Source organism: Cetorhinus maximus, chromosome 28 (assembly GCF_964194155.1).
Source record: "Cetorhinus maximus chromosome 28, sCetMax3.hap1.1, whole genome shotgun sequence".
Lineage (NCBI taxonomy): Eukaryota > Metazoa > Chordata > Chondrichthyes > Lamniformes > Cetorhinidae > Cetorhinus > Cetorhinus maximus.
The window spans coordinates 22,069,044-22,090,389 of NC_135906.1; the positions used below are offsets into that span (position 1 = coordinate 22,069,044).

Below are 21,346 nucleotides of genomic sequence, written 5' to 3' on the forward strand. Positions count from 1 at the left end.
GTACTTTACAGCCTCCAGACTGAATATTGAGTTCAACAACCTTAGGTCATGAACTCTCTCCTCCATCTCCACCACCTTTCCGATCCTCCTTTTTTCCAATAATTTATATAGATTTTTCTTTTCCCACCTATTTCCATTATTTTTAAATGTATTTCCATCCATTGTTTTATCTCTACCTTTTAGCCTATTTCGATCCCTTCCCCCCACCCCACCCCACCCCCACTAGGGCTATCTGTCCCTTGCTCGTCCTGCTTTCTACCCTTAATGTCACCTATTAGCACATTTCTTAGCTAATATCACCACCTTCAACACCTCTTTGTCCTTTTGTCTATGACATCTTTTGGCAATCTCCACCTATCACTGGCCCTCTATCCAGCTCTACTTGTCCCACCCCCCCCACCCCCCCACTTAAACCAGCTTATATTTCACCTCTCCTATTTTTCCTTAGTTCTGTTGAAGAGTCATACGGACTCGAAACGTTAACTGTGTTCCTCTCCACTGATGCTGTCAGACCTGCTGAGTTTTTCCAGGTATTTTTATTTTTGTTTTTGTTTTGGATTTCCAGCATCCGCAGTTTTTTGCTTTTATCTTAGGTAGGAAAGTATGTTGTGAAGAGGACATGAGGAGGTTGCAGATGGATATAGATAGGTTGAATGAGTGGCAAAGATCTGTCAAATGGAGTTTAATGTGGGAAAATCTGAAGTTGTTCACTTTGGAAGGAAGAACAAAAAAGCAGAGTATTACTTAAATGGAGAACGGCTTCAAAATTCTGAGGTGCAGAAGGATCTAAGTGTTCTAGTACATGAGTCACAAAAAGTTAGTATGCAAGTACAGCAAGTAATTAAGAAGTCTAATGGAATACTAGCCTTTATTACGAGCAGAATTGAACATAAAAGTAAGGATGTTATGCTTCAGTTATACAGGGCATTGGTGAGGTCACATCTCAAATATTGTCTGCAGCTTTGGTCTCCTTATTTAAGGATATAAATGCATTGGAGGCGGTTCAGAGGACGTTTACTAGAATGATACCTGGAATGAACGGGCTGTCTTATGAGGAAAGGTTAGATAGACTGGACTTTCCTCATGTCCACCTTGTCAAGGATCTTATATACTTCAATCAAGTCACCCCTCACTCTTCTAAATTCCAGTGGAAACAAGGTTAGATAGACTGGACTTGTTTCCACTGGAGTTTAGAAGAGTGAGGGGTGACTTGATTGAAGTATATAAGATCCTTGACAAAGTGGACATGAAAAAAATGTTTCCTCTTGTGGGTGAGTCCAGAACTATAGGACACTGTTTTAAAATTAGAGGTTGCCCTTTTAGGACAGAGATGAGGAGAATGTTTTTCTCTCAGAGGGTTGTGCGACTTTAGAGCTCTCTGCCTCTGAAGGCAGTGGATGCAAGGTCATTGAATATTTTAAGGCACAGGTAGATAGATTATTGTTAGGCAAGGGAATCGAAGGTTATCAGAGGTAGATGTGAATGTGGAATTCGAAACATAAACATATAGGGTTGAGTGCTTGAGGGAATTTAAATGTATTGAATGGGTTTTCATAGTTGATAGTTTTTTTAATATAGTGAAATGCATAATATATATTTAAAATCTCATTTCATCTTGGCATGCGTCCTGAGGTCTGCCTATGGTGGATACAGGGAGAGTTGGCATAGAGGGTGTAAGGTTAAAGGTGGTGATGGGTGGAATGGTCATGCATTAGCATGGGTTTAGCACAGGGGCTATAAGGGCCCATGGGGGTGGGTGGGGAATACAAGTTATATAGGTCAGTGTCTCACTCACCACAATTTGCTGGGTGATTTGCTTATTAACACCAGTGAGCACCATTAAACTAATCATTACAAAAGCTAAATACTGCAGATGTTGGAAATCTGAAATAGAAACAAAATATGCTGGAAATACTCAGCAAGTCAGGCAGCATCTAGGGAGGGAGAAACAGAGTTAAAATTTCAGGTTGAGGTGACCTTTCATCAGAACTGAAGGAGGGTAAAAATACTCATTTGATAGCACAGAACATGAGTTTTGGTGAAAAAAAGAGGAATGCTGTTGAAGCTTTTTGTCTTGTATTCATCAGGACAATTCACAAGAATACGAATAGTAAAGGCAACAGTCTACTTGCCAACCAATTAGCACTCTCTTCTCATGCAGTATAAATTGATGTTTTCTTGATAATTGGTATTCTTGCGAATTGCCGTGATGTGTTAGATGAAAGGCTTCAATAGCATATCTCTTTTTCTAAGAATACCAAAGATAGAAATGTAAGGGTTTTTAAGCCATTAGAAGGGGGGAGGGGTCAGGAAGAACAAAAGAGAAGTGATAGGTTGGAGGGCAGGGGAGATTACATAACAACAGCCAAAGAGAGTGGAAATGGATATAGTAAAGAAGCAAAGGTTGTGTCCAAATGAGGCCTAAATGGCTACATAGCAACCACCTGAATACAATATGAAGGAATAAAGAAAGAAAGATAAGAGCAACACAGCAAAACAAAAAGAATAAATACATGGAACAAAGTGAAGGCAGAGGTTGTGATCCATTTTTGAACTGATGTTGAGTCTAGAAGGTTGTAGAGCGCCAAGTTCCTCGAGCGTGCATTGAGCTTCAATGGAACACAGCAGTCGTTCATGGACTGAAAGGTCAGCATGGGAACAAGGTGGAGAATTGCAATTACAAGCAACCAGAAACTTGGCGTCATGCTTGTGGACTGAATGGAGGTGTTATGCAAGGTTGGTCTCCCAAAAGTAGAGGGGACCACATCATGAACAACGAATACAGTGTACTAAACTTAAAGAAGTACAAATAAATCACTGCTTCACTTGGAAGGACTGTTTGGAGCCTTGGAATGTTGAGAAGAGGTGAGGTGAAAGGACAGGTGTTGCATGTCCTGCACTTGCATCAAAAGTTACCATAGGAACGGGAGGTGGCTGTTAAGGGTGTCATGGAGGGAACAGTTACTTCGGAATGCTGAAAGGGGAGAGCAGGGGCAGATGTGTTTGACCATGGCATCATGCTGGAGCTGGTGGAAACAACAGAGGATGATCCATTAAATACGGAGGCTGGTGGTGTGAAAAGTGAGGACAAGGGTGAGGGCAGGTGCATAAAATGGAGCGGACACAATGGAGGGCCCTGTCAACTACACTGAATGGGAGTCTTCGGTTGAAGAGAAAGGAAGACAATTGGAAGCACTGGTGTGGAAGGTTGCATCATCAGAAAAATGCAACAGAGATGGAGAAACTGGGAGAATGGAATACGGTCCTTTCAGGAAGGAGGGTGTGAGAAGGTGTAGTCAAGGTAGCTGTGGGAGTCCATGGGGTGTAGAGAACATTAATTGTTAGCCTATCTCCAGAAATGGAGACAGAGAAGTCAAGGAAGGGAAGAGTTAGAGATGAACCAAGTGAAGGTGAAGGAAGGGTGGAAATTGGAAACAAAGTCAATTATTTTTTAAGTTCATGGCAAGAGCAAGAGGCAGCACCAATTAAGTCAATGTAGCAGAAAAATAGGTGAGGGAGGAGGCCTGAGTAGGACTGGAATAATGAATATTCCACGTATTCCACAAAAAGGCAGACATGTGGGTTTCAATAACAACACCTTTTATTTGGAGGAAATGAGTGGAGTTGAAGGAGAAGTTGCTCAGAGCGAAATCAAGCTCAGCCAGGCAGTGGAGGGTGGTGGTCAGTGGGGACTAGTTAGGACTCAATTCGAGGAAGAAATGGAAAGCTCTGAGACCATCCTGTTGGGGATGGAGATGTAGAGGAATTGGTCATCCAAAGTGAAGAGGAGGCGGTTCGAGCCAGGAAACTGGAACTGTTAAAATGACATAGGGCACCAGAAGAGTCATGGATGTAAGTAAGAAAAGACTGTACGAGGGTAGAAAAAATGTATTCAAGATAGGAAGAAATAAATTCAGTGGGGATCAAACAGGCTAAAACAATGGGTCGACCAGAGCAGTCTTGTTTATGGATTTTGGGAAGGAGGTAGAAACGGGCAGTTCAGGGTTAGGGGACTATGAGATTGGAGGCTGTGGAGGAAGATCTCCAGAAGGGATTGTGTTGGCAGCAAAATTTAGACCAAAGTTTCCTAGGTTATTCTAAATAAAGACTGCTACTTTGGAGAGCTGCTTAATAACTGAGTGAACTGCTTTAAGTTCACTTACCTTAATAGGCAGAGATAGGTATCCCTTATTTGATGGTAAAATTTCATGTTTCCTAAATATTATGTCATCATTTTTCGGAAAAAATTGTAAAGTAATGTCAACTTCTAAATCTGCGTTGATTTGGTGGGCTTCCAGAACCACATTTTCATCATTTTCAATTCGCAAAACGTTTGGAGCCGTCAATATGTATCTGTCAGAATAAGTAAACAAAGTACCATTTCATCAATAGTAATGATTAAGGTGCTCTAGTAACAATGTACGCTGTTGATTTTAGGATCAGTTTAGCGGACAGATGAGCTACAGTTAGATTTCCCAAAACCAAATCTAATTGGTCCTCTAACCATTATGGAGAAAATAAAAATCACCATTACATCCATTAGATAGATGTAAATAAATTTGCTAAAATAGAACAATGTTATGCACTGTAACGGCAATCAATACTTTGCTTGTTTGATGAACGTTTAGCACTGTCAATTCCAAGTCCTAGTAACAGGATTCCCTCTCTCAGCTGAAATGCTTTGCTATTAAAACCATCTGAGGCTAAACAAGAGTTGGGACAGTACATGAAATAGGAACTGGAGCAGACTCTGATTCAGTCCCTTGACCCTGTTCTGCCATTAACTTAGGTCATGGTTGATCTTTACCTCAATTCCATTTATCCAACTGTTTTCGATACCCTTGACACCCTTCGCCAAGTGTGCGATTATTTCAGAACAAACAACTTTGTGCTTCACTGCTTTCCTTTCGGACCGATTTGGAATGCCAGTGAACACTCAGGCCAGATTGACCCGCCAGCAGCAGTGTCCCAGTGGATCGTGAATTCCGCCTATCATTCCATCACCATTCGAAGGGGTCGCCCATTTAAAACAGAGATGAGGAGGAATTTCTTCTCTCAGAGAGTAGTGAATCTGTGGAATTCTTTACCGCAGAGAACTGTAGAGGCTGGGTTGTTAAGTATATTCAAGGCTGAGATAGACATATTTTAAATCAGAAAGGGAATCAAGGGTTATGGGGAAAAGGCAGGAAAGTAGAGTTGAGGATTATCAGATCAGCCATGATCTCATTGAATGGAGGAGCAGACTCGATGGGCCGAATGGCCTACTTCTGCTCCTACATCTTATGGTCTTATGGTCTTAACCCAGGAAGATGTAATGAATTTCATCCCGTACATACAATGGGACCCAGGAACTCCTACCAAGAAGTAGTCTGCCACGAAATCCCTGTGGGACAGCCACTGGAACAGCACACGAGGCAATCGGGCAGTCGTACCTCCCATGTTCAGAACATCAGCTTTCTTGCAGACTTCAGCAGTAGTTCAGTCTTCCATGAAAAGTAAGTGGAGGCCTGAATGGAGGAGTAAGAGGCTGGGCAAATCCCTCTTCCTCACTGGGGTACCCCAGGGTTGTTACTGCAACTTCTTGAAGCTTGCTATCACCTTTTCTGTGATGGCCCCAGGAAACATGATAAGTGGAAGTGAACTCTTCCAAGGAACCCAATCCCATCCCATTGCCCCATTCACACATAGGCAGGGGAAAGGGAGCTAACAATAATTCCCGAAGGAGTGATAGGGGCGGCAAATCCCTGTTGAGGTGGTGAGGCAGCAATTTTCTATCCTCTGCCACAATCCCTCCTGACTTCAGGGAGAATTGGGGAGGGGAGTCCTGGCCTCAATGGCAATGCCAAGAAATAAATTACCTCAAAATGACAGCAGTGGCTCTTAATGTTTCTAAACTCTAGGTCTGTTATGGAGACAGATCTTAATTAGACCTTAACAGGAAAGTGTCTGTTTAATATTTCTGATTTAACTTTAGACAAAATAATGAAATTTAATGTTGACCTTAGTTTGCTAAGACAAACGTTCTTTCACCTTTCTGTAAGCAGACTGACAATACAGAAGTTTTTACAGATATATACTTTTCCCTGAGTGTATCTAGGAGGTTACTTCTCTAATTTGCAGCTATTCCCTATGATCAGCATATACAATGACCATTAGCAGGGAGGTGAGTCCTGTTAGTGTTTGGCGACAAAATTCAAGGAATACAATCATAGAATAATGTATCACAAAAGGAAGCCAAGAGCCCATCGTACCTGTGTCAGCTCTATAAAGAGCTATCCAATTAGTCCCACTCCCCCTGCTCTTTTCCCTTCAAGTATTTATTCAATTCTCTTTTGAAAATTACTATTGAATCTGCTTGCACTGCTCTTTCAGAGAGTATTCCAGTACATAACAATGTGCATTGTAAAAAAAAATTCCTCATCTTGCCTCTGATTCGTTTGACAATTACATCTGTGTTCTCTGGTACCTTCTGCAATTGAAACAGTTTTTCCTTATTTTCTCTATTAAAAGCCTTCATGATTTTGAACACTTCTATCAAATCTCCCTTCCACCTTCTCTGCTCTATGGAGAACAACCTCAGTTTCTCTAGTCTCTCTATGTAACTTGAAATCTTTCATTCCTGCTAAAATTCCATTGAATAATTGAAAAATGAAGTTCAACACAGATAAATGTGAGGGAGTACATTTTGGTAGGAAGAATGAAGAGGTCACTTTTTACTTGGAAGGTGCAAGTCTAGGTCAGGTAGAAGAACAAAGGGATCTTGGAGTGCAAACACACCAATCACTAAAAGTCACGCCACAGGTTAGCAAGCTCTGAAAAAAAAGCAAATCAAGCACTAATATTTATTTCCAGAGCGACAGAACTGCAAAGTAGGGAGGTTACGTTAAACCTGCATCATAGCTTGGTTAAACCACCCTTAGAGTACTGAGTTCTGTTCTCATAACTAAATATAAATATGAATATGGAGGCTCTGGAGAGGGTGCAGCAAAGATTTACAATGATGAAATCAGAACTACTTGGGTATACATATCAGGAAAGGATTGACAGGCTGGACAACTTTTCTCTTGGGGGGGGAAAAAAGGCAGAGGGATGAACTAATAGAGATCTTTAAAATAAAGATGAACTGGTTGGACCAAATGGTCTGTTTCTGTGCCATATATCCTTTGTAATCCTATATACACACTCTCTAAGGCCTTGGTATCCTTCCATTCAGAAAAACACAACAAATCTGACAAACAATGGGATCCTTTAAAGTTAACTGGAAAGCTAATTAGAATAGGAGTGATAAATAAGAAACAGGGAAATATTTCCCCTTCTTTTGCAGGATCACATCGGGTAGCTGTCTAATGTTAAATTTCAATGGTCTAGAAAACAGTATGTATTTAAATAGAAAACAGAAACATCCCCTAATACTTACAGTGGAATACACTGGGACAGTGCAGGAATAAAGACCAACAGAGCAAGCAACAGAGAGGTCCTTCTCATGATGTCAGACTGCTTCACTAGGACAAACTTTTCTAAATAATTTTAGTGGTTTATATAAAAACCTAGCACAGATCTATTAATCTTTAACAATTGGGAAATTTGTACTGCTGTTTGCTCTTTAAAAGTATCCAAATATTCACCAAACAGGCTGTTTAACTAAGAGTTAATTTAAACCCAGTGGTCTAATGAAAATCCGGGAACAGCAGTTAGTTCCTGATATTTGATGGCTTTTTGCCTGGAAGTTATTAGAGTTTGACCTTGGCAGTCTAAGTTAGATCCACAAAGGAGAGTATCTTGTTATATGTGCTACACCAACATTTCAAACTCAAGTGTAAAAAAGCACAGGCAAGCCACTGGATTGCTCTTAAAACATCCAACTGTGTCTCAGTAAGCTTATTAATAGCTGTAAAAACAAAAAGCTAAAAGCTACTGCGGATGCTGGAAATCCAAAACAAAAACAGAATTACCTGGAAAAACTCAGCAGGTCTGGCAGTATCGGTGGAGAAGAAAACAGTTGACGTTTCGAGTCCTCGTGACCCTTCGGCAGAACTTAAGTATAGTTAGGAGAGAGGTGAAATATAAGCTGGTCTAAGGTGGGGGGCGGGGGGAGAGAGAAGTTGAGGGTGGGGTGGTTGTGGGGACCAGCAAGCAGTGATAAGAGCAGATAATCAAAAGATGTCACAGACAAAAGGATCAAAGAGGTGTTGAAGGTGGTGATATTATCTAAGAAAAGTGCTAATTAAGAATGGATGGCAGGATACTCAAGATACAGCTCTAGTGGGGGTGGGGTGGAAAGACTAACAAAGTATTAGTTGTAGATTTAAAAATAATGGAAATAGGAGGGAAAAGAAGAATCTATATAAATTATTGGAAAAAAAAAAGGAGGGGGAAGAAACGGGGTGAGGATGGGGGGAGGGGGAGTTTAAGATCTAAAGTTGTTGAATTCAATATTCAGCCCGGAAGGCTGTAAAGTGCCTAGTCGGAAGATGAAGTGCTGTTCCTCCAGTTTGCGTTGGGCTTCACTGGAACAATGGAGCAAGCCAAGGACAGACATGTGGGCAAGAGAACAGGGTGGAGTGTTAAAATGGCAAGCGACAGGGAGGTTTGGGTCTTTCTTGCAGACAGACCGCAGATGTTCTGCAAAGCGGTCGCCCAGTTTGCGTTTGGTCTCTCCAATGTAGAGGAGACCGCACTGGGAGCAACGAATGCAGTAGACTAAGTTAGGGGAAATGCAAGTGAAATGCTGCTTCACTTGAAAGGAGTGTTTGGGCCCTTGGACGGTGAGGAGAGAGGAAGTGAAGGGGCAGGTGTTGCATCTTCTGCGTGGGCATGGGGAGGTGCCATAGGTGGGGGTTGAGGAGTAGGGGGTGATGGAGGAGTGGACCAGGGTGTCCCGGAGGGAACGATCCCTATGGAATGCCGCCAGGGGGGGTGAAGGGAAGATGTGTTTGGTGGTGGCATCATGCTGGAGTTGGCAGAAATGGCAGAGGATGATCCTTTGAATGCGGAGGCTGGTGGGGTGATAAGTGAGGACAAGGGGGACCCTATCATGTTTCTGGGAGGGAAGAGAAGGCGTGAGGGCGGATGCGCGGGATATGGGCCGGACACATTTGAGGGCCCTGTCAACGACCGTGGGTGGAAAACCTCGGTTAAGGAAGAAGGAGGACATGTCAGAGGAGCTGTTTTTGAAGATAGACTGTCCACCAATATCCATTACAAGCCTACCGACTCCCACAGCTACCTCGATTACAGCTCCTCACACCCCGCTTCCTGTAAGGACTCCATCCCATTCTCTCAGTTCCTTCGCCTCCGTCGCATCTGTTCTGATGACGCTACCTTCAAAAACAGCTCCTCTGACATGTCCTCCTTCTTCCTTAACCGAGGTTTTCCACCCACGGTCGTTGACAGAGCCCTCAACCGTGTCCGGCCCATATCCCGCGCATCCGCCCTCACGCCTTCTCCTCCCTCCCAGAAACATGATAGGGTCCCCCTTGTCCTCACTTATCACCCCATCAGCCTCCGCATTCAAAGGATCATCCTCCCCCATTTCCGCCAACTCCAGCATGATGCCACCACCAAACACATCTTCCCTTCACCCCACCTGGCGGCATTCCGTAGGGATCGTTCCCTCCAGGACACCCTGGTCCACTCCTCCATCACCCCCTACTCCTCAATCCCCACCTATGGCACCTCCCCATGCCCACGCAGAAGATGCAACACCTGCCCCTTCACTTCCTCTCTCCTCACCATCCAAGGGCCCAAACACTCCTTTCAAGTGAAGCAGCATTTCACTTGCATTTCCCCTAACTTAGTCTACTGCATTCATTGCTCCCAGTGCGGTCTCCTCTACATTGGAGAGACTAAACGCATACTGGGCGACCGCTTTGCAGAACACCTGCGGTCTGTCCACAAGAAAGACCCAAACCTCCCTGTCGCTTGCCATTTTAACACTCCACCCTGTTCTCTTGCCCACATGTCTGTCCTTGGCTTGCTCCATTGTTCCAGTGAAGCCCAACGCAAACTGGAGGAGCAGCACCTCATCTTCCGAATAGGCACTTTACAGTCTTCCGGGCTGAATATTGAATTCAACAACTTTAGATCTTAAACTCCCCCTCCCCCCATCCCCACCCCGTTTCTTCCCCCTCCCTTTTTTTTTCCAATAATTTATATAGATTCTTCTTTTCCCACCTATTTCCATTATTTTTAAATCTACAACTAATACTTTGTTAGTCTTTCCACCCCACCCCCACTAGAGCTGTACCTTGAGTATCCTGCCATCCTTTCTTAATTAGCACTTTTCTTAGATAATATCACCACCTTCAACACCTCTTTGATCCTTTTGTCTGTGACATCCTTTGATTATCTGCTCCTATCACTGCTTGCTGGTCCCCACAACCACCCCACCCTCAACTTCTCTCTCCCCCCGCCCCCCACCTTAGACCAGCTTATATTTCACCTCTCTCCTAACTATACTTAAGTTCTGCCGAAGGGTCATGAGGACTCGAAACGTCAACTGTTTTCTTCTCCACCGATGCTGCCAGACCTGCTGAGTTTTTCCAGGTAATTCTGTTTTTGTTTTGTTATTAATAGCTGAGCTAGATCAGAAAATTCCACTCCCCACCCCCCAATCTGTGCTGATATTATCAGCGAATTCAATTGTACTTAATTGTCTCTACTGGGTTGAGAAGCGATACATACAAAACATAAAACAAGATTCCCATTTTTAAATGCTGGTCCCTTTCCTGAAGTACACAAAAATAGCAATTTGACTCCCCTTGTCACACACTAATTTTACACCCTACAGATGCTCACTATCATGCCTTGCACGTTACTAAAGCCATCATTTTAATCTGACAGAAAACTGCAGATGACATGAAACACTCCCTGCCTGAAAAGTTTAACATCATTTCTGCATTCAATGTGCTCAAAAACTATCAGTGATCATTTAACATTAAATGTTCTAATTTGGAATGATTTTGATCGCATATCAGCAGTGTTGTGCCATCTCTGATATGAAATACAATCAAATGGCAAAAGACAGTCAAAGCTATCGAGTGCGCTCAAAGCTATCCAATATATTCAGCAACCTGCATTGAAAAATATAAGGAAATTAATTACTTAAATAGTATCCAAATTTATTGTTTTTCATTTATACTAAAAAATCTTTCCACTATACAGTATATGCTTGAGAGCACCAGTTAGATCCCCATCAGTTCTCAATTCATTTTAGTCTCAGGGTGTATACTTTCCACCAACCCGCCCCCCAAGTCTCAAGGCTAAACTCTCTTGGAGGGGGGGGGGGGGTTGAGGAGAGGGGAAGGGTGGAGGAGGGAGAGAGGGGAGGGCAGAGGAGGGGTAGAGGCATGGGAGGAGGGAGGAGAGGTGTGGGAGGAGGGAGGAGAGGTATGGGGGAGGGGGGAGGGAGGAGTGGGGTGGAGGAGGGGTGAGGTGTGGCGGGAGGGGTTGGGGGGAGGAGAGTGGTGGGGGGAGGGAGGAGAGGGATGGGGGTAGGGGGAAGATGGAGGAATAGGGGGAGTGGGTGGAGGGGAAGGGGGTGGATGGGTAGGGGAAGGGGGTTGAGGGGTAGGGGAAGGAGATGGAGGAGTGGGAGGGGGTGGGAGGGGGTGGGGGAGGGGTGAGGGAGGGTGGGAGGGGTGGGGGCACGGTGGAGGGGTGAGGGATGAGGGGAGGGGTGGGGAAGGGACGGGAAGGTGGGGGAGGAGGAGGGTCAGAGTAGGGAGGAGAGTGGGAGAGGAGTAGGGAAGGAGGAGATGGCAAGGGGAGAGGGGTTTGGGGAGGGAGGAGGATGAGAGGGAGAGGGTGGTTGGAGTGAGCAGAGGGGTGGGGAGGGCAGGGGGGAAGACGGGGAGAGGAGGGGGGTGGGAAGAGAGGGGAGGGGGAGGGGGATGGGGATGGAGAGCAGAAGGGGGAGTTGGACAGGGAGAGTGAGAGCAAATGGGAGGGGGAGTGAAGGGCGAGAAGGAAGAGAATTGCTGCAATCTGGGGGACAGATAGAGGGTTCAAGAGTGCAAGAAAATTGCTCGGAGATGTTGAGGGTGAAAATTGCTAAGGGTGGGGGGTGGTGGAGGGGGGCAGGGATCGCTCTGGGAAAGGGGGAGAAAATTTCTCCGGGCAGGTGGGGTAGTGGTGTGAAAGAAAACTGCTGCAATCTCTGGGGGGGTGAGGCAGGGGCAGGGAAATTGTATGCATGAGTTATAGATTACGAAGGAAAACATAAAACTAGCTTATTAAAACATATGTTAAAACAGAGTCCCGGAATTGCACTAAGCGCGGTGATGGGTGTGAAAAACGACATTTTACCCACCGGCTGCATTGGCGGGTTTTCGCACCGTATCGTCCGCTTCCCACCTCATTAATTATACAGCCACAAGAAACACGCCGTCTCGCTGGCAGGCGGCCTCTGAATCGCCCGCCACTCCATTTCCTCACTGTTTCTTCACTCCGGGTGCCTTATCTAAACTGCAGCCACGCACACAGTTCTCAATGCTTGCTGCCCAGGACTGACATGGCCCTGAAAGTCAAGAAGAGTTCAGTGGAATGCCTTTTCGAGGCCTGCCTCGGTGTCCTCCACCCTGCTCTGGCCATAGGAGGTCCAGCAATCTCACCAATCCGGCTTGGGAGGCAGTGGCAGTGGTGGTCAGTGCCAACGCTGCACAGAAGAGGTTGGCCATCCAGTACAGAAAGAGGATGAAATATCTCATCCATGCCATCAGGGTAAGGCAACCATCTTATCACTCTAAACTCACACACTCACTAGGCCATTACACATTCACTGGCATCTCACTTACTGCCAGCTCAAGGGATATCACCACTCACTCTCTTACACACACCCTCACATCTCCATCTGGCCTCATCTCCTCTGGAGACAACCTCCTCAGCCCTCACCATCTTGAGGCAACTTGCAAAAATCAACATGTGCCCCCACACACACCCTGGGATATCCCCCCCCTTCCCCAGTATAGCCCTCACCCTGCAGCATCTTCCCTTGCCTGACGCCTCGTCTCCCCTTTCCCCAAGCAAGCCCTGGCCCTACAGCCTCTGAGAAGCCACCCCTACCTTACAGCTGGTCTGATAGGTACAGCTCCCCTCTAAAAGTGATGCAGTGCTGTCTGTGAAGTCTGGTGCTGATGACTGCGAGTGCTGCCTGAAGCAAGGTGGGCAAACAAACTTTGAAGTGCAGCTCGCCAGGTGCATGGCGCTTATGTACAGTTGTGAAACACGTCGGCATGATTTGTGCCGGGATGATTTAGTGTGTGGGGATGATTCCGGCGGGCAGGGCCTATAATGAGATGCTAAAGTATCGAAATTAGGCTCCCGACATGCGGCAGTGGGAAACACAGCCCGCCATTGACAGGTGAAGCGGATGATTGCAAACTGGTTTTATGACAACGTGAAACCAATTTTTGTGATTTCCCGATATTTTCCGCTCCTGCCCACCATGACGCCCGCCGCCAACGGGAGCAGAAAATTCTGGCCAGAGTCTGCTTTAAAATTTTCTCAAGTTAGCTCAGTTTTAGGATGTTTGAAGCTATCGAAATTCAGAAATAAGGAAAATAAGCTCTGATTGTTTTCAATGTCTGAATGCGTTCAAAGCGCTCAAATACAATTTGACATCAAAAGTTCTAATTTGGAATGAATTTGACATCAAATTTGATAGCGTGCTCAGCTCTAGCACATTCAAAGCTATCCATCACGCTCCAAGCTATCTAGCACACACCCTACCTGAAAACTTTGACAGAATTCTGTGCACAACAGTGTAAACTTGCACTCGGTTGCAAAATTATATGTTCGAAAGTGATTTTTAAATCATCATTTGAAATCTGAAAGTAATCATGTGAAGGATCTGACCTGAAACCACATCAATTGCAAACATTTATTTGCGCGCGACTGTAGAAACCACATCAATTGCGAACAGCAGCTGTTCATCTGACATCATTGGTGTTAAGCCGTCATGGATCGGCTAGCTCCAAAGTGTGTTCACAGCATGTGTTGGCCCGTTTAAGCGTTCACAGGTAGAATGTTGTTGGAAATTAACCAATTAATCGTGCAGCCCCGACTTGGAAATTTGTCCCTGTTAAGTGCACATACCAGCAATTAGGACTGGCCAGCCTGGTAGGTAGTCCACCTCCCAATTTCCAGTATCACGGAGTTTAGAGATATACTTAGGCAGAATATAGATATTAGATAGAATTCATATATAATTAGGACCTTATACTTTAGAATTGAATAAATGGTTACAATTTGTTTTAACAGGCAGAACAGGACTAAAAACATTTTTATCCATTTGCACACACACGTACACGTTACATGCACACACATAGGGATAGCTCTGAATTTAAAGAAGCAGAAGTACTTCCGTGTTTAGAATTAAAACAAAATTTTAAAAAGCTTTTTTTGGACAAAGGTACCAGATATGGATTAGCGGGGCACCCCCTACACCCAACCCCTAATTCTCCAATAACCAACGCTGCCAAAACCCCAAACCCCTCCTACAACCCCACTTCCATCCTAGCCACCATCCCCTATCGACCACCCCTACACCCAATCTCCTCTACACCCAACTCTCTGTGCCCCACCCCCCCAGAGAGGGAGGGAGGGAAGGGGAGAGGGAATGGGAGAGGGAGGGAGGAAAGGGAGAGGGAGAGACAGGAAGGGAGAGGGATGGGCTGAGGGAAGGGGGAGGGAGGGAGGTTAGGGGAGGGAGGGATGTGGAGAGGGAGGGAAGGGGAGGGAGTGAAGGACAAGGGAGGGAGGGAGAAGGGGAGAGGGAGGGAGGGAGAAGGGGAGAGGGAGGGAGGGAGTTTGGTAGGGGTAGAGGGAAGGAGGAAGGGGTAGGGAGAAAGAGGGAAACGTAGAGAGAGGGGAGAGGGTGGTAAAGAGAGGGGAGGGAGGAGTAGGGAGAGGGGAGGGAGTAGAGAGAAGGGAGGGAGGGGTGAGAGAGATGAGGGAGGAGTAGAGAGAGAGGGAAGTGTAGAGAGAGAGACGGAAGGCAGGGTATAGAGTGAAAGGGTTGGAGGGAGGGGCAAAGAGTGAGAGGTGGGAGGAGGGGTAGTGAGGGAGGGAGGGGTAGAGAGGGAGGGAGGGGTACAGAGAGAGGGAAGGAAGTTAGAGAGAGGGAGGAAGGGGTAAAGAGAGAGAAGGAGGGAGGGGCAAAGAGAGAGGGGAGGGTAGAGAAAAAGAGGAAGGGAGAGGGAGGGTAGAGAGAGCGAGCGAGGGAGGGATGGGTAGAGCGAGAGGGTTGTGTGTAGAGATTGAGGGAGCAAGGGTAGAGAGAGCGGAAGTGAGTATTCAGAGAGGGAGGGAAGGTTAGAGATTAGAGAGAGGAGGGGGGGTTTAGAGAGAGAGAGAGGGGGAGGGGTAGAGACAGGAAGGGCATGTGGGTAGAGAGTGAGGGAGCAAGGATAGAGAAAGCGGAAGCGAGGGTAGAGAGGGAGAGGGAGGGGTAGAGAGAGAGGAAAGGGTAGAGAGGGAAGTGAGTGTACAGAAGGGGATGGAGGGGTAGGAAGAGAGTGTATGAGAGGAAGAGGTATAGAGAGAGGGGGAGGGGTAGAGGAGAGAGGTGTGGAGAGACGGAGAGAGGGGTTGAGAGAGGGTGTGAACAAGGATAGGGAGAGGGAGGGAGGGAGGGGTAGAGAGAGAGAGAGGAAGGGGTAGAGAGAGAGGGAGGGAGAGAGGGGTAGAGAGTGGGAGGGGTAGAGAGAGAGAGGGAAGGAGGGGTAGAGAGACAGGGGGGTAGGGATGGAAAGGCACAGAGAGGGAGGGCTGTGGGCTGACACAGTCCCACGCAGATTCATTTCTAGCAGGCCCAAACGGAAGCAGAAGGGTCCGGGCCATCAGAGTTAGGTGCTGGGTGTTGTTGGCTTATGGCAGAGAAAGTGGGATCTGGGAAGAACTGGGGCGGGTTGAGTGTACCACAAGATTGTTTTCAGCCATGCATTGGGCGATATATTTTCTTTTTAAAAATTTTATTCGCATTATCTTTTTACCTTTTTCTGATCTTTCACTTTCAGGCATAAACCTTGCTGGGATGTACAGTTTTCTTGGGCAGGCACAGCCTGGATGTTGGGGAAGACCCTGCCCTGGGCTATGGTGATACCTCCCAGCTGCTTGTTGAGCTCCTTGTCATTGCTGATGGTGAGTTGCAGGTGGTGGAGGCTGATGCAGGTGTTCCTGTTGTCCCAAGCCACATTGCCCACCAGCTCCTGGATCTCGGCGATCAGGTATTCAAGAACAGGGGCCAAGTAGATAGGTTTTGTTAGGAAGGGAGTTCCAGGTTTCTGACTCAGTGATAGTGAAGGGATGGCGAGTTAGGATGGTGTGGGTCTTGGAGGGGAACTTGCAGGTAGTGGTGTTTCCATGCATCTGCTGCCCTTGTCCTTCTAGGTGGTAGAGAATGAGAGTTTGGAAGGTGCTGTCGCAGAGCCTTGATGAGTTGCTAGCTTTTTTATTTTGTTATATATTTTTTAATTTAATTCCACAGCTATCACAACGATTTTGCAATTTGTATTTATTACAAGAAGGTTTGTCAGAAGAGTCCACTACTACCTTTGGAGATTTTAAAGGTTAAATTAAAACATTTATTAACAAAAGAAAACTTGAACACAGTTACACAATTAAACTTAGTCTTATAACAGTTCCCAAAAGATTTCTACTTAACTAGATTCCCAACTACACACCCATTTCAGGCAACAATGCAAATAGATTCTTAATCTATAAAACATCCAGCAATATTACCACAAGCACCCATTGTTGCTATAAGGGAGGTGTTTTGCAGCTTCTCTCTCCCTCGAAAATGGAATTCCAAGGCTGTTAACTAAAACTTGCTCTCTGGAACAAGCAAACACTGCACAAGCTGTAGGGAGGAGAGGGGTTTGGGAGGAGAGGCAGGGGAAGGAAGAGCGGGAGGGGAGGCAGGGAGGGAAGGCGGAGGGGTCAGGGAAGGCGGAGGGGTCAGGGGAGGAGAGGGGAGAGGAGAAGAGAGGGTAGAAGAGAGGGAGAGGAGGGGAGAAGAGAGGGGGAACAGGGGGAGGGGAGGGGAAAGGAGGAGGGGAAGGGGGATTGGAAAGCAGTAGAGGGGAAAGAGGAAGGGGGAGAGGGGAATTGGGAAAGGGGAAGAGGAGAGAGGGGAAGGGGGAGAGGGCAGGGGAAGAGGAGGGAGTTTGGTGACTCGAGGTTGAGAAGGGGGAGAGTTTTGATACTGGAGGGAGTGAGACATGCGAGTTTAGGCCCTGAGACTGGTGGTGAGGGGAGAGTTTATACCCTGAGACCTGGGGAGTGGGTGGGTCATTGGCAGAATGTTAGAGTCTATTATTAAGGATGTAATTTCAGAGCATTTAGAAATACATAATATAATCAAGCAGAGTCAGCATGGCTTCATGAAGGGAAAATCATGCCTGACAAATTTATTACAATTCTTTAAGGGGGTAACAAGCAGGATAGATAAAGGGAACCAGATGATGTAATATATTTGGATTTCCAAAAGGCGTTCGATAAGGTACCGCACATTAGGCTACTTAACAAGATAAGAGCCCATGGTGTTAGGGGTAGTATATCAGCATGGATAGAGGATTAGCTAACTAATAGAAGACAGAGAATTGGGATAAGGGAGGGATTTTCAGGATGGCAACCTGTAATTAGTGAAGTGCCACAGGGATCAGTGCTGGGGCCACAATTAATTACAACACATATTAATGACTTAACGTACTATCGCCAAGTTTGTGGATGACATAAAAATAGGTGGGAAGGCAAGTGGTGAGGATGACACAAAGAGTCTACAGAGGGATATAGACAGGTTAAGTGAGTGGGCAAAAATTTGGCAGATGGAACATAATGTGGGAAAATGTGAGGTTATGCACTTTGGCAGGAATAATAGAGGAGCTGAATATTATTTAAATGCAGAAAGACTGCAGAAAGCTGCAGCAGAGAGGGATTTGGGGGTCCTTGTGCATGAGCCACAAAAGGCTAACATACAAATTCAGCGGGTAATAGGGAAAGCAAGTGGAATGTTGGCCTTTATTTCAAAGGGAATGGAGTACAAAAATAAGGAAATCTTGCTGAAACTATACAGGGCATTCGTTAGACCACACCTAGAGTATTGTGAACAGTTTTGGTCCCCTTATCTAAGGAAAGATATACTGACATTGGCGGCAGTCCAGAAACAGTTCACTAGGTTGATCCCGGATATGGAGGGATTTTCTTATGAGGAGAGGTTGAGTAGGTTGAGCCTGTACTCATTGGAGTTTAGAAGAATGAGGGGCTACCTTATTGAAATATATAAGATTCTTAGGAGGCTTGACAGGGTAGATGCTGAGACGTTGTTTCCCCTTGTGGGAGAGTCTAGGACCAGACGGCATAATCTCAGTGTAAGGGGTCACTCATTTAATTCAGAGATGAGGATGAATTTCTTCTCTCAGAGGTTTGTTAATCTGTGGAATTCTTTACCGCAGAGGGCTGTAGAAACTGGGTCGTTAAGTATATTCAAGGCTGAGATAGAGAGATTAAGGGAGTCAGGTTTATGGGGAAAAGGCAGGAAAGTGGAGTTGTGGATTATCAGATCAGCAATGGTCTCATTGAATGGCGGAGCAGACTCGATGGACCGAATGGCCTACTTCTGCTCCTATGTCTTATGGTCTAAGTATAAACCCTGAGGCTAAAATGAATTAAGAACTGATGGGTTTCAGGTGGTGCCCTCAAGCATGTATTGTATCACAAATAAATTTTTTGGACTAAGTGAAAAACTGAAAATTGAAATAATTTCCTTGTATTGTTCAACGCAGGTTGCTGAGTACATTTCTTACTTTTGAGCACTCTAGATAGATTTGAGTAGGCATGGATATAGCTTTGAGCACACTATTAAATTTGGTATCAAATGCATTCCAAATTAGAACTGCTGATGTCAAATTGTAATTGAAAGCATTATGTATACTTGAAAGCAAAAAATTATGTTAAAATTTTCGAGAGGACATCCCATTCCTAGGATGAGGGGTCTAGCCCAGAGGGCAGCGGCAGTTCAGGACCCTGCTCCACCTCAGGCATTGGGCCATACGGCTACCAAAGGAAAAACTCCATACCCAGTATCAGTCGGTAGTGTTGGCGGCTGCCGTGGGTCTTCATGTAACTGAACAGGCCAATTTTTAGAACCACAGGTCTTCGGGCACACGAGGCAGGACATACCTCATTGAGTCATTGTGACTCAAAGCATGATGCAGCTTGATGGACAAGTTGTCACCATTTTGAATTACTGGTAGCAAGCTTCTCCTAGTTATTAATATTAATGCTGTCATGCTTCAGGAGGGAGAGCCTCAGAGTATATTTGAAGCATTTTCTTTGTCCCACCCAGGAGGGTTGGTCATTTGAGAGTTGAGAAAACAGAACCTCGTGGGAGAGATGATTTTTAGCATCTAGACACAGAATCCAGCACATTGAAGTTGATTTTGCAGAAGCTTTGCCTGAATACTTGTAAAGCTGGCTTCAAGAAAGACACTAGCGTTTGTTTCCTGGCCCTCCCTTTGAATCCGGAGGATGCAGCAGAGGCACTGCTGATGGAATTTATCTAGCATCCTTTTGTATCGCTGATACAGAGTCCAGTCTCACTGCAGTACTGGAGTGTGATGATGATAACTGCACTGTGCGCTAGGGCTTTTGTTGATTGGATGGTCATTGTTCTCAAACACTCACTGCCATAGTTTGTAGGAGGCTGAGCTGGCGCAGTTGATTCTATACAAAAACAAAAATACCTGGAAAAACTTAGCAGGTCTGACAGCATCTGCGGAGAGGAACACAGTTAACATTTCGAGTCCGTATGACTCTTCAACAGAACTAAGGAGAAATAGAAAAGGGGTGAAATATAAGCTGGTTTAAGGTGGGGGTGGGACAAGTAGAGCTGGATAGAGGGCCAGTGATAGGTGGAGATAACCAAAAGATGTCATAGACAAAAGGACAAAGAGGTGTTGAAGGTGGTGATATTATCTAAGGAATGTGATAATAAAGGTACAGATAGCCCTAGTGGGGTTGGGGGAAGGGAAGGGATCGAAATAGGCTAAAAGGCAAAGATAAAACAATGGATGGAAATACATTTAAAAATAATGGAAATAGGTGGGAAAATAAAAATCTATATAAATTGTTGGAAAAAAGGGGGATCGGAAAGGGGGTGGGGATGGAGGAGAGAGTTCATGATCTAAAATTGTTGAACTCAATTTTCAGTCCGGAAGGCTGTAAAGTGCCTAGTCGGAAGATGAGGTGCTGTTCCTCCAGTTTGCGTTGAGCTTCACTGGAACAATGCAGCAGGCCAAGGACGGACATGTGGGCCTGAGAGCAGGGTGGAGTGTTGAAATGGCAAGCGACAGGGAGGTCTGAGTCATGCTTGCGGACAGACCGAAAGTGTTCCGCAAAGCGGTCACCCAGTCTGCGTTTGGTCTCTCCAGACTGGATGACCGCTTTGCCGGGGGTAGTTCTTTTCCCTCCTAAATCCATGATGAGTGCATGGCGTCTTGATGTTAGCGAAAGTCTGCCAGCTTTGAAGACCTCAGCTGGAATACCATCAAGGCTGTAGGCTTTGTGGTTTTTCATTCTTTTGATTGCTTGGTGCAGTTCTCTCATTGATGTGGCTCACCCATGGATTCTACCACTGGGTACTGGGGGATAGCTTGGAGAATATCAGTGGCCATTTGGATTCATGATTAAGGAATTTGTACCCAGTACCAGTATGCCAGTCACCAAAGTCAGAGACATTGAAAGGGGGACTTATCCATCGCCCACTACTGCCCCAGTGATCCTGAATCCTCCACAGGTTGAGCAGGTGCTGGAGGCAGTCAGCATATGGCCAGGTGGGCTCAGCCTCATCAACCTTACCTGTCTCAGCTTTCAAGACACTGAGTTGGCAATGAGTGACTGGATTGTAGAGGATGAATCCTGTGCACCGCCCTCAAGTAGGGTTCCATTCTCCCATCAGGAGGTACAGGTCAACAGAGGGACCTGTCTCACCTATGGGATGGACCATCTTCACTGACAGCACGTGGTGGTGGGATAGGGGGCAGGAATGAGGGGCAGTGATACCTTTTTCACAGAGGGACATCCCTTCTCTGGGCTTTCGCCCACTTCTGTGGAGTGGCCCTCCCTTCTTTTCCAGAAGGGGTTCAGAAGGAGTAAGATCTCCATGTCTGTTGAGTCCTCTGCCTCCATACCCTCTCTTTCTCCCTCGCTCCTGTACCCAAGCCCTGCCATGAGACTTGGATGAGTGTAGCTCACAGAGCCTCAATGGCAATTCCATCTTCACCAATAACAGGGTCTGTGAGGACCTACTCAGGAGCGGATGCCTCTGTTGCTACTGCAGCCTTGTCAC

General features: G+C 45.8%; 1 protein-coding gene across 1 annotated transcript in view; it reads right to left on the reverse strand.

Moving 5' to 3' along the window:
- Nucleotides 1-7,623, reverse strand: part of LOC144668910 (complement C3-like) — a 154,954-nt gene extending 147,331 nt beyond the window's left edge. Inside the window, exons 1-2 of the mRNA XM_078531380.1 lie at nucleotides 7,418-7,623; nucleotides 4,164-4,353 (exon numbers count right to left, since the gene is read on the reverse strand). Coding sequence (XP_078387506.1) covers nucleotides 4,164-4,353; nucleotides 7,418-7,485 — 258 coding nt within the window. The 5' untranslated portion in view covers nucleotides 7,486-7,623. The remainder of the gene's footprint in view (nucleotides 1-4,163; nucleotides 4,354-7,417) is intronic.
- Between the last annotated feature and the right edge of the window lie 13,723 nt (nucleotides 7,624-21,346).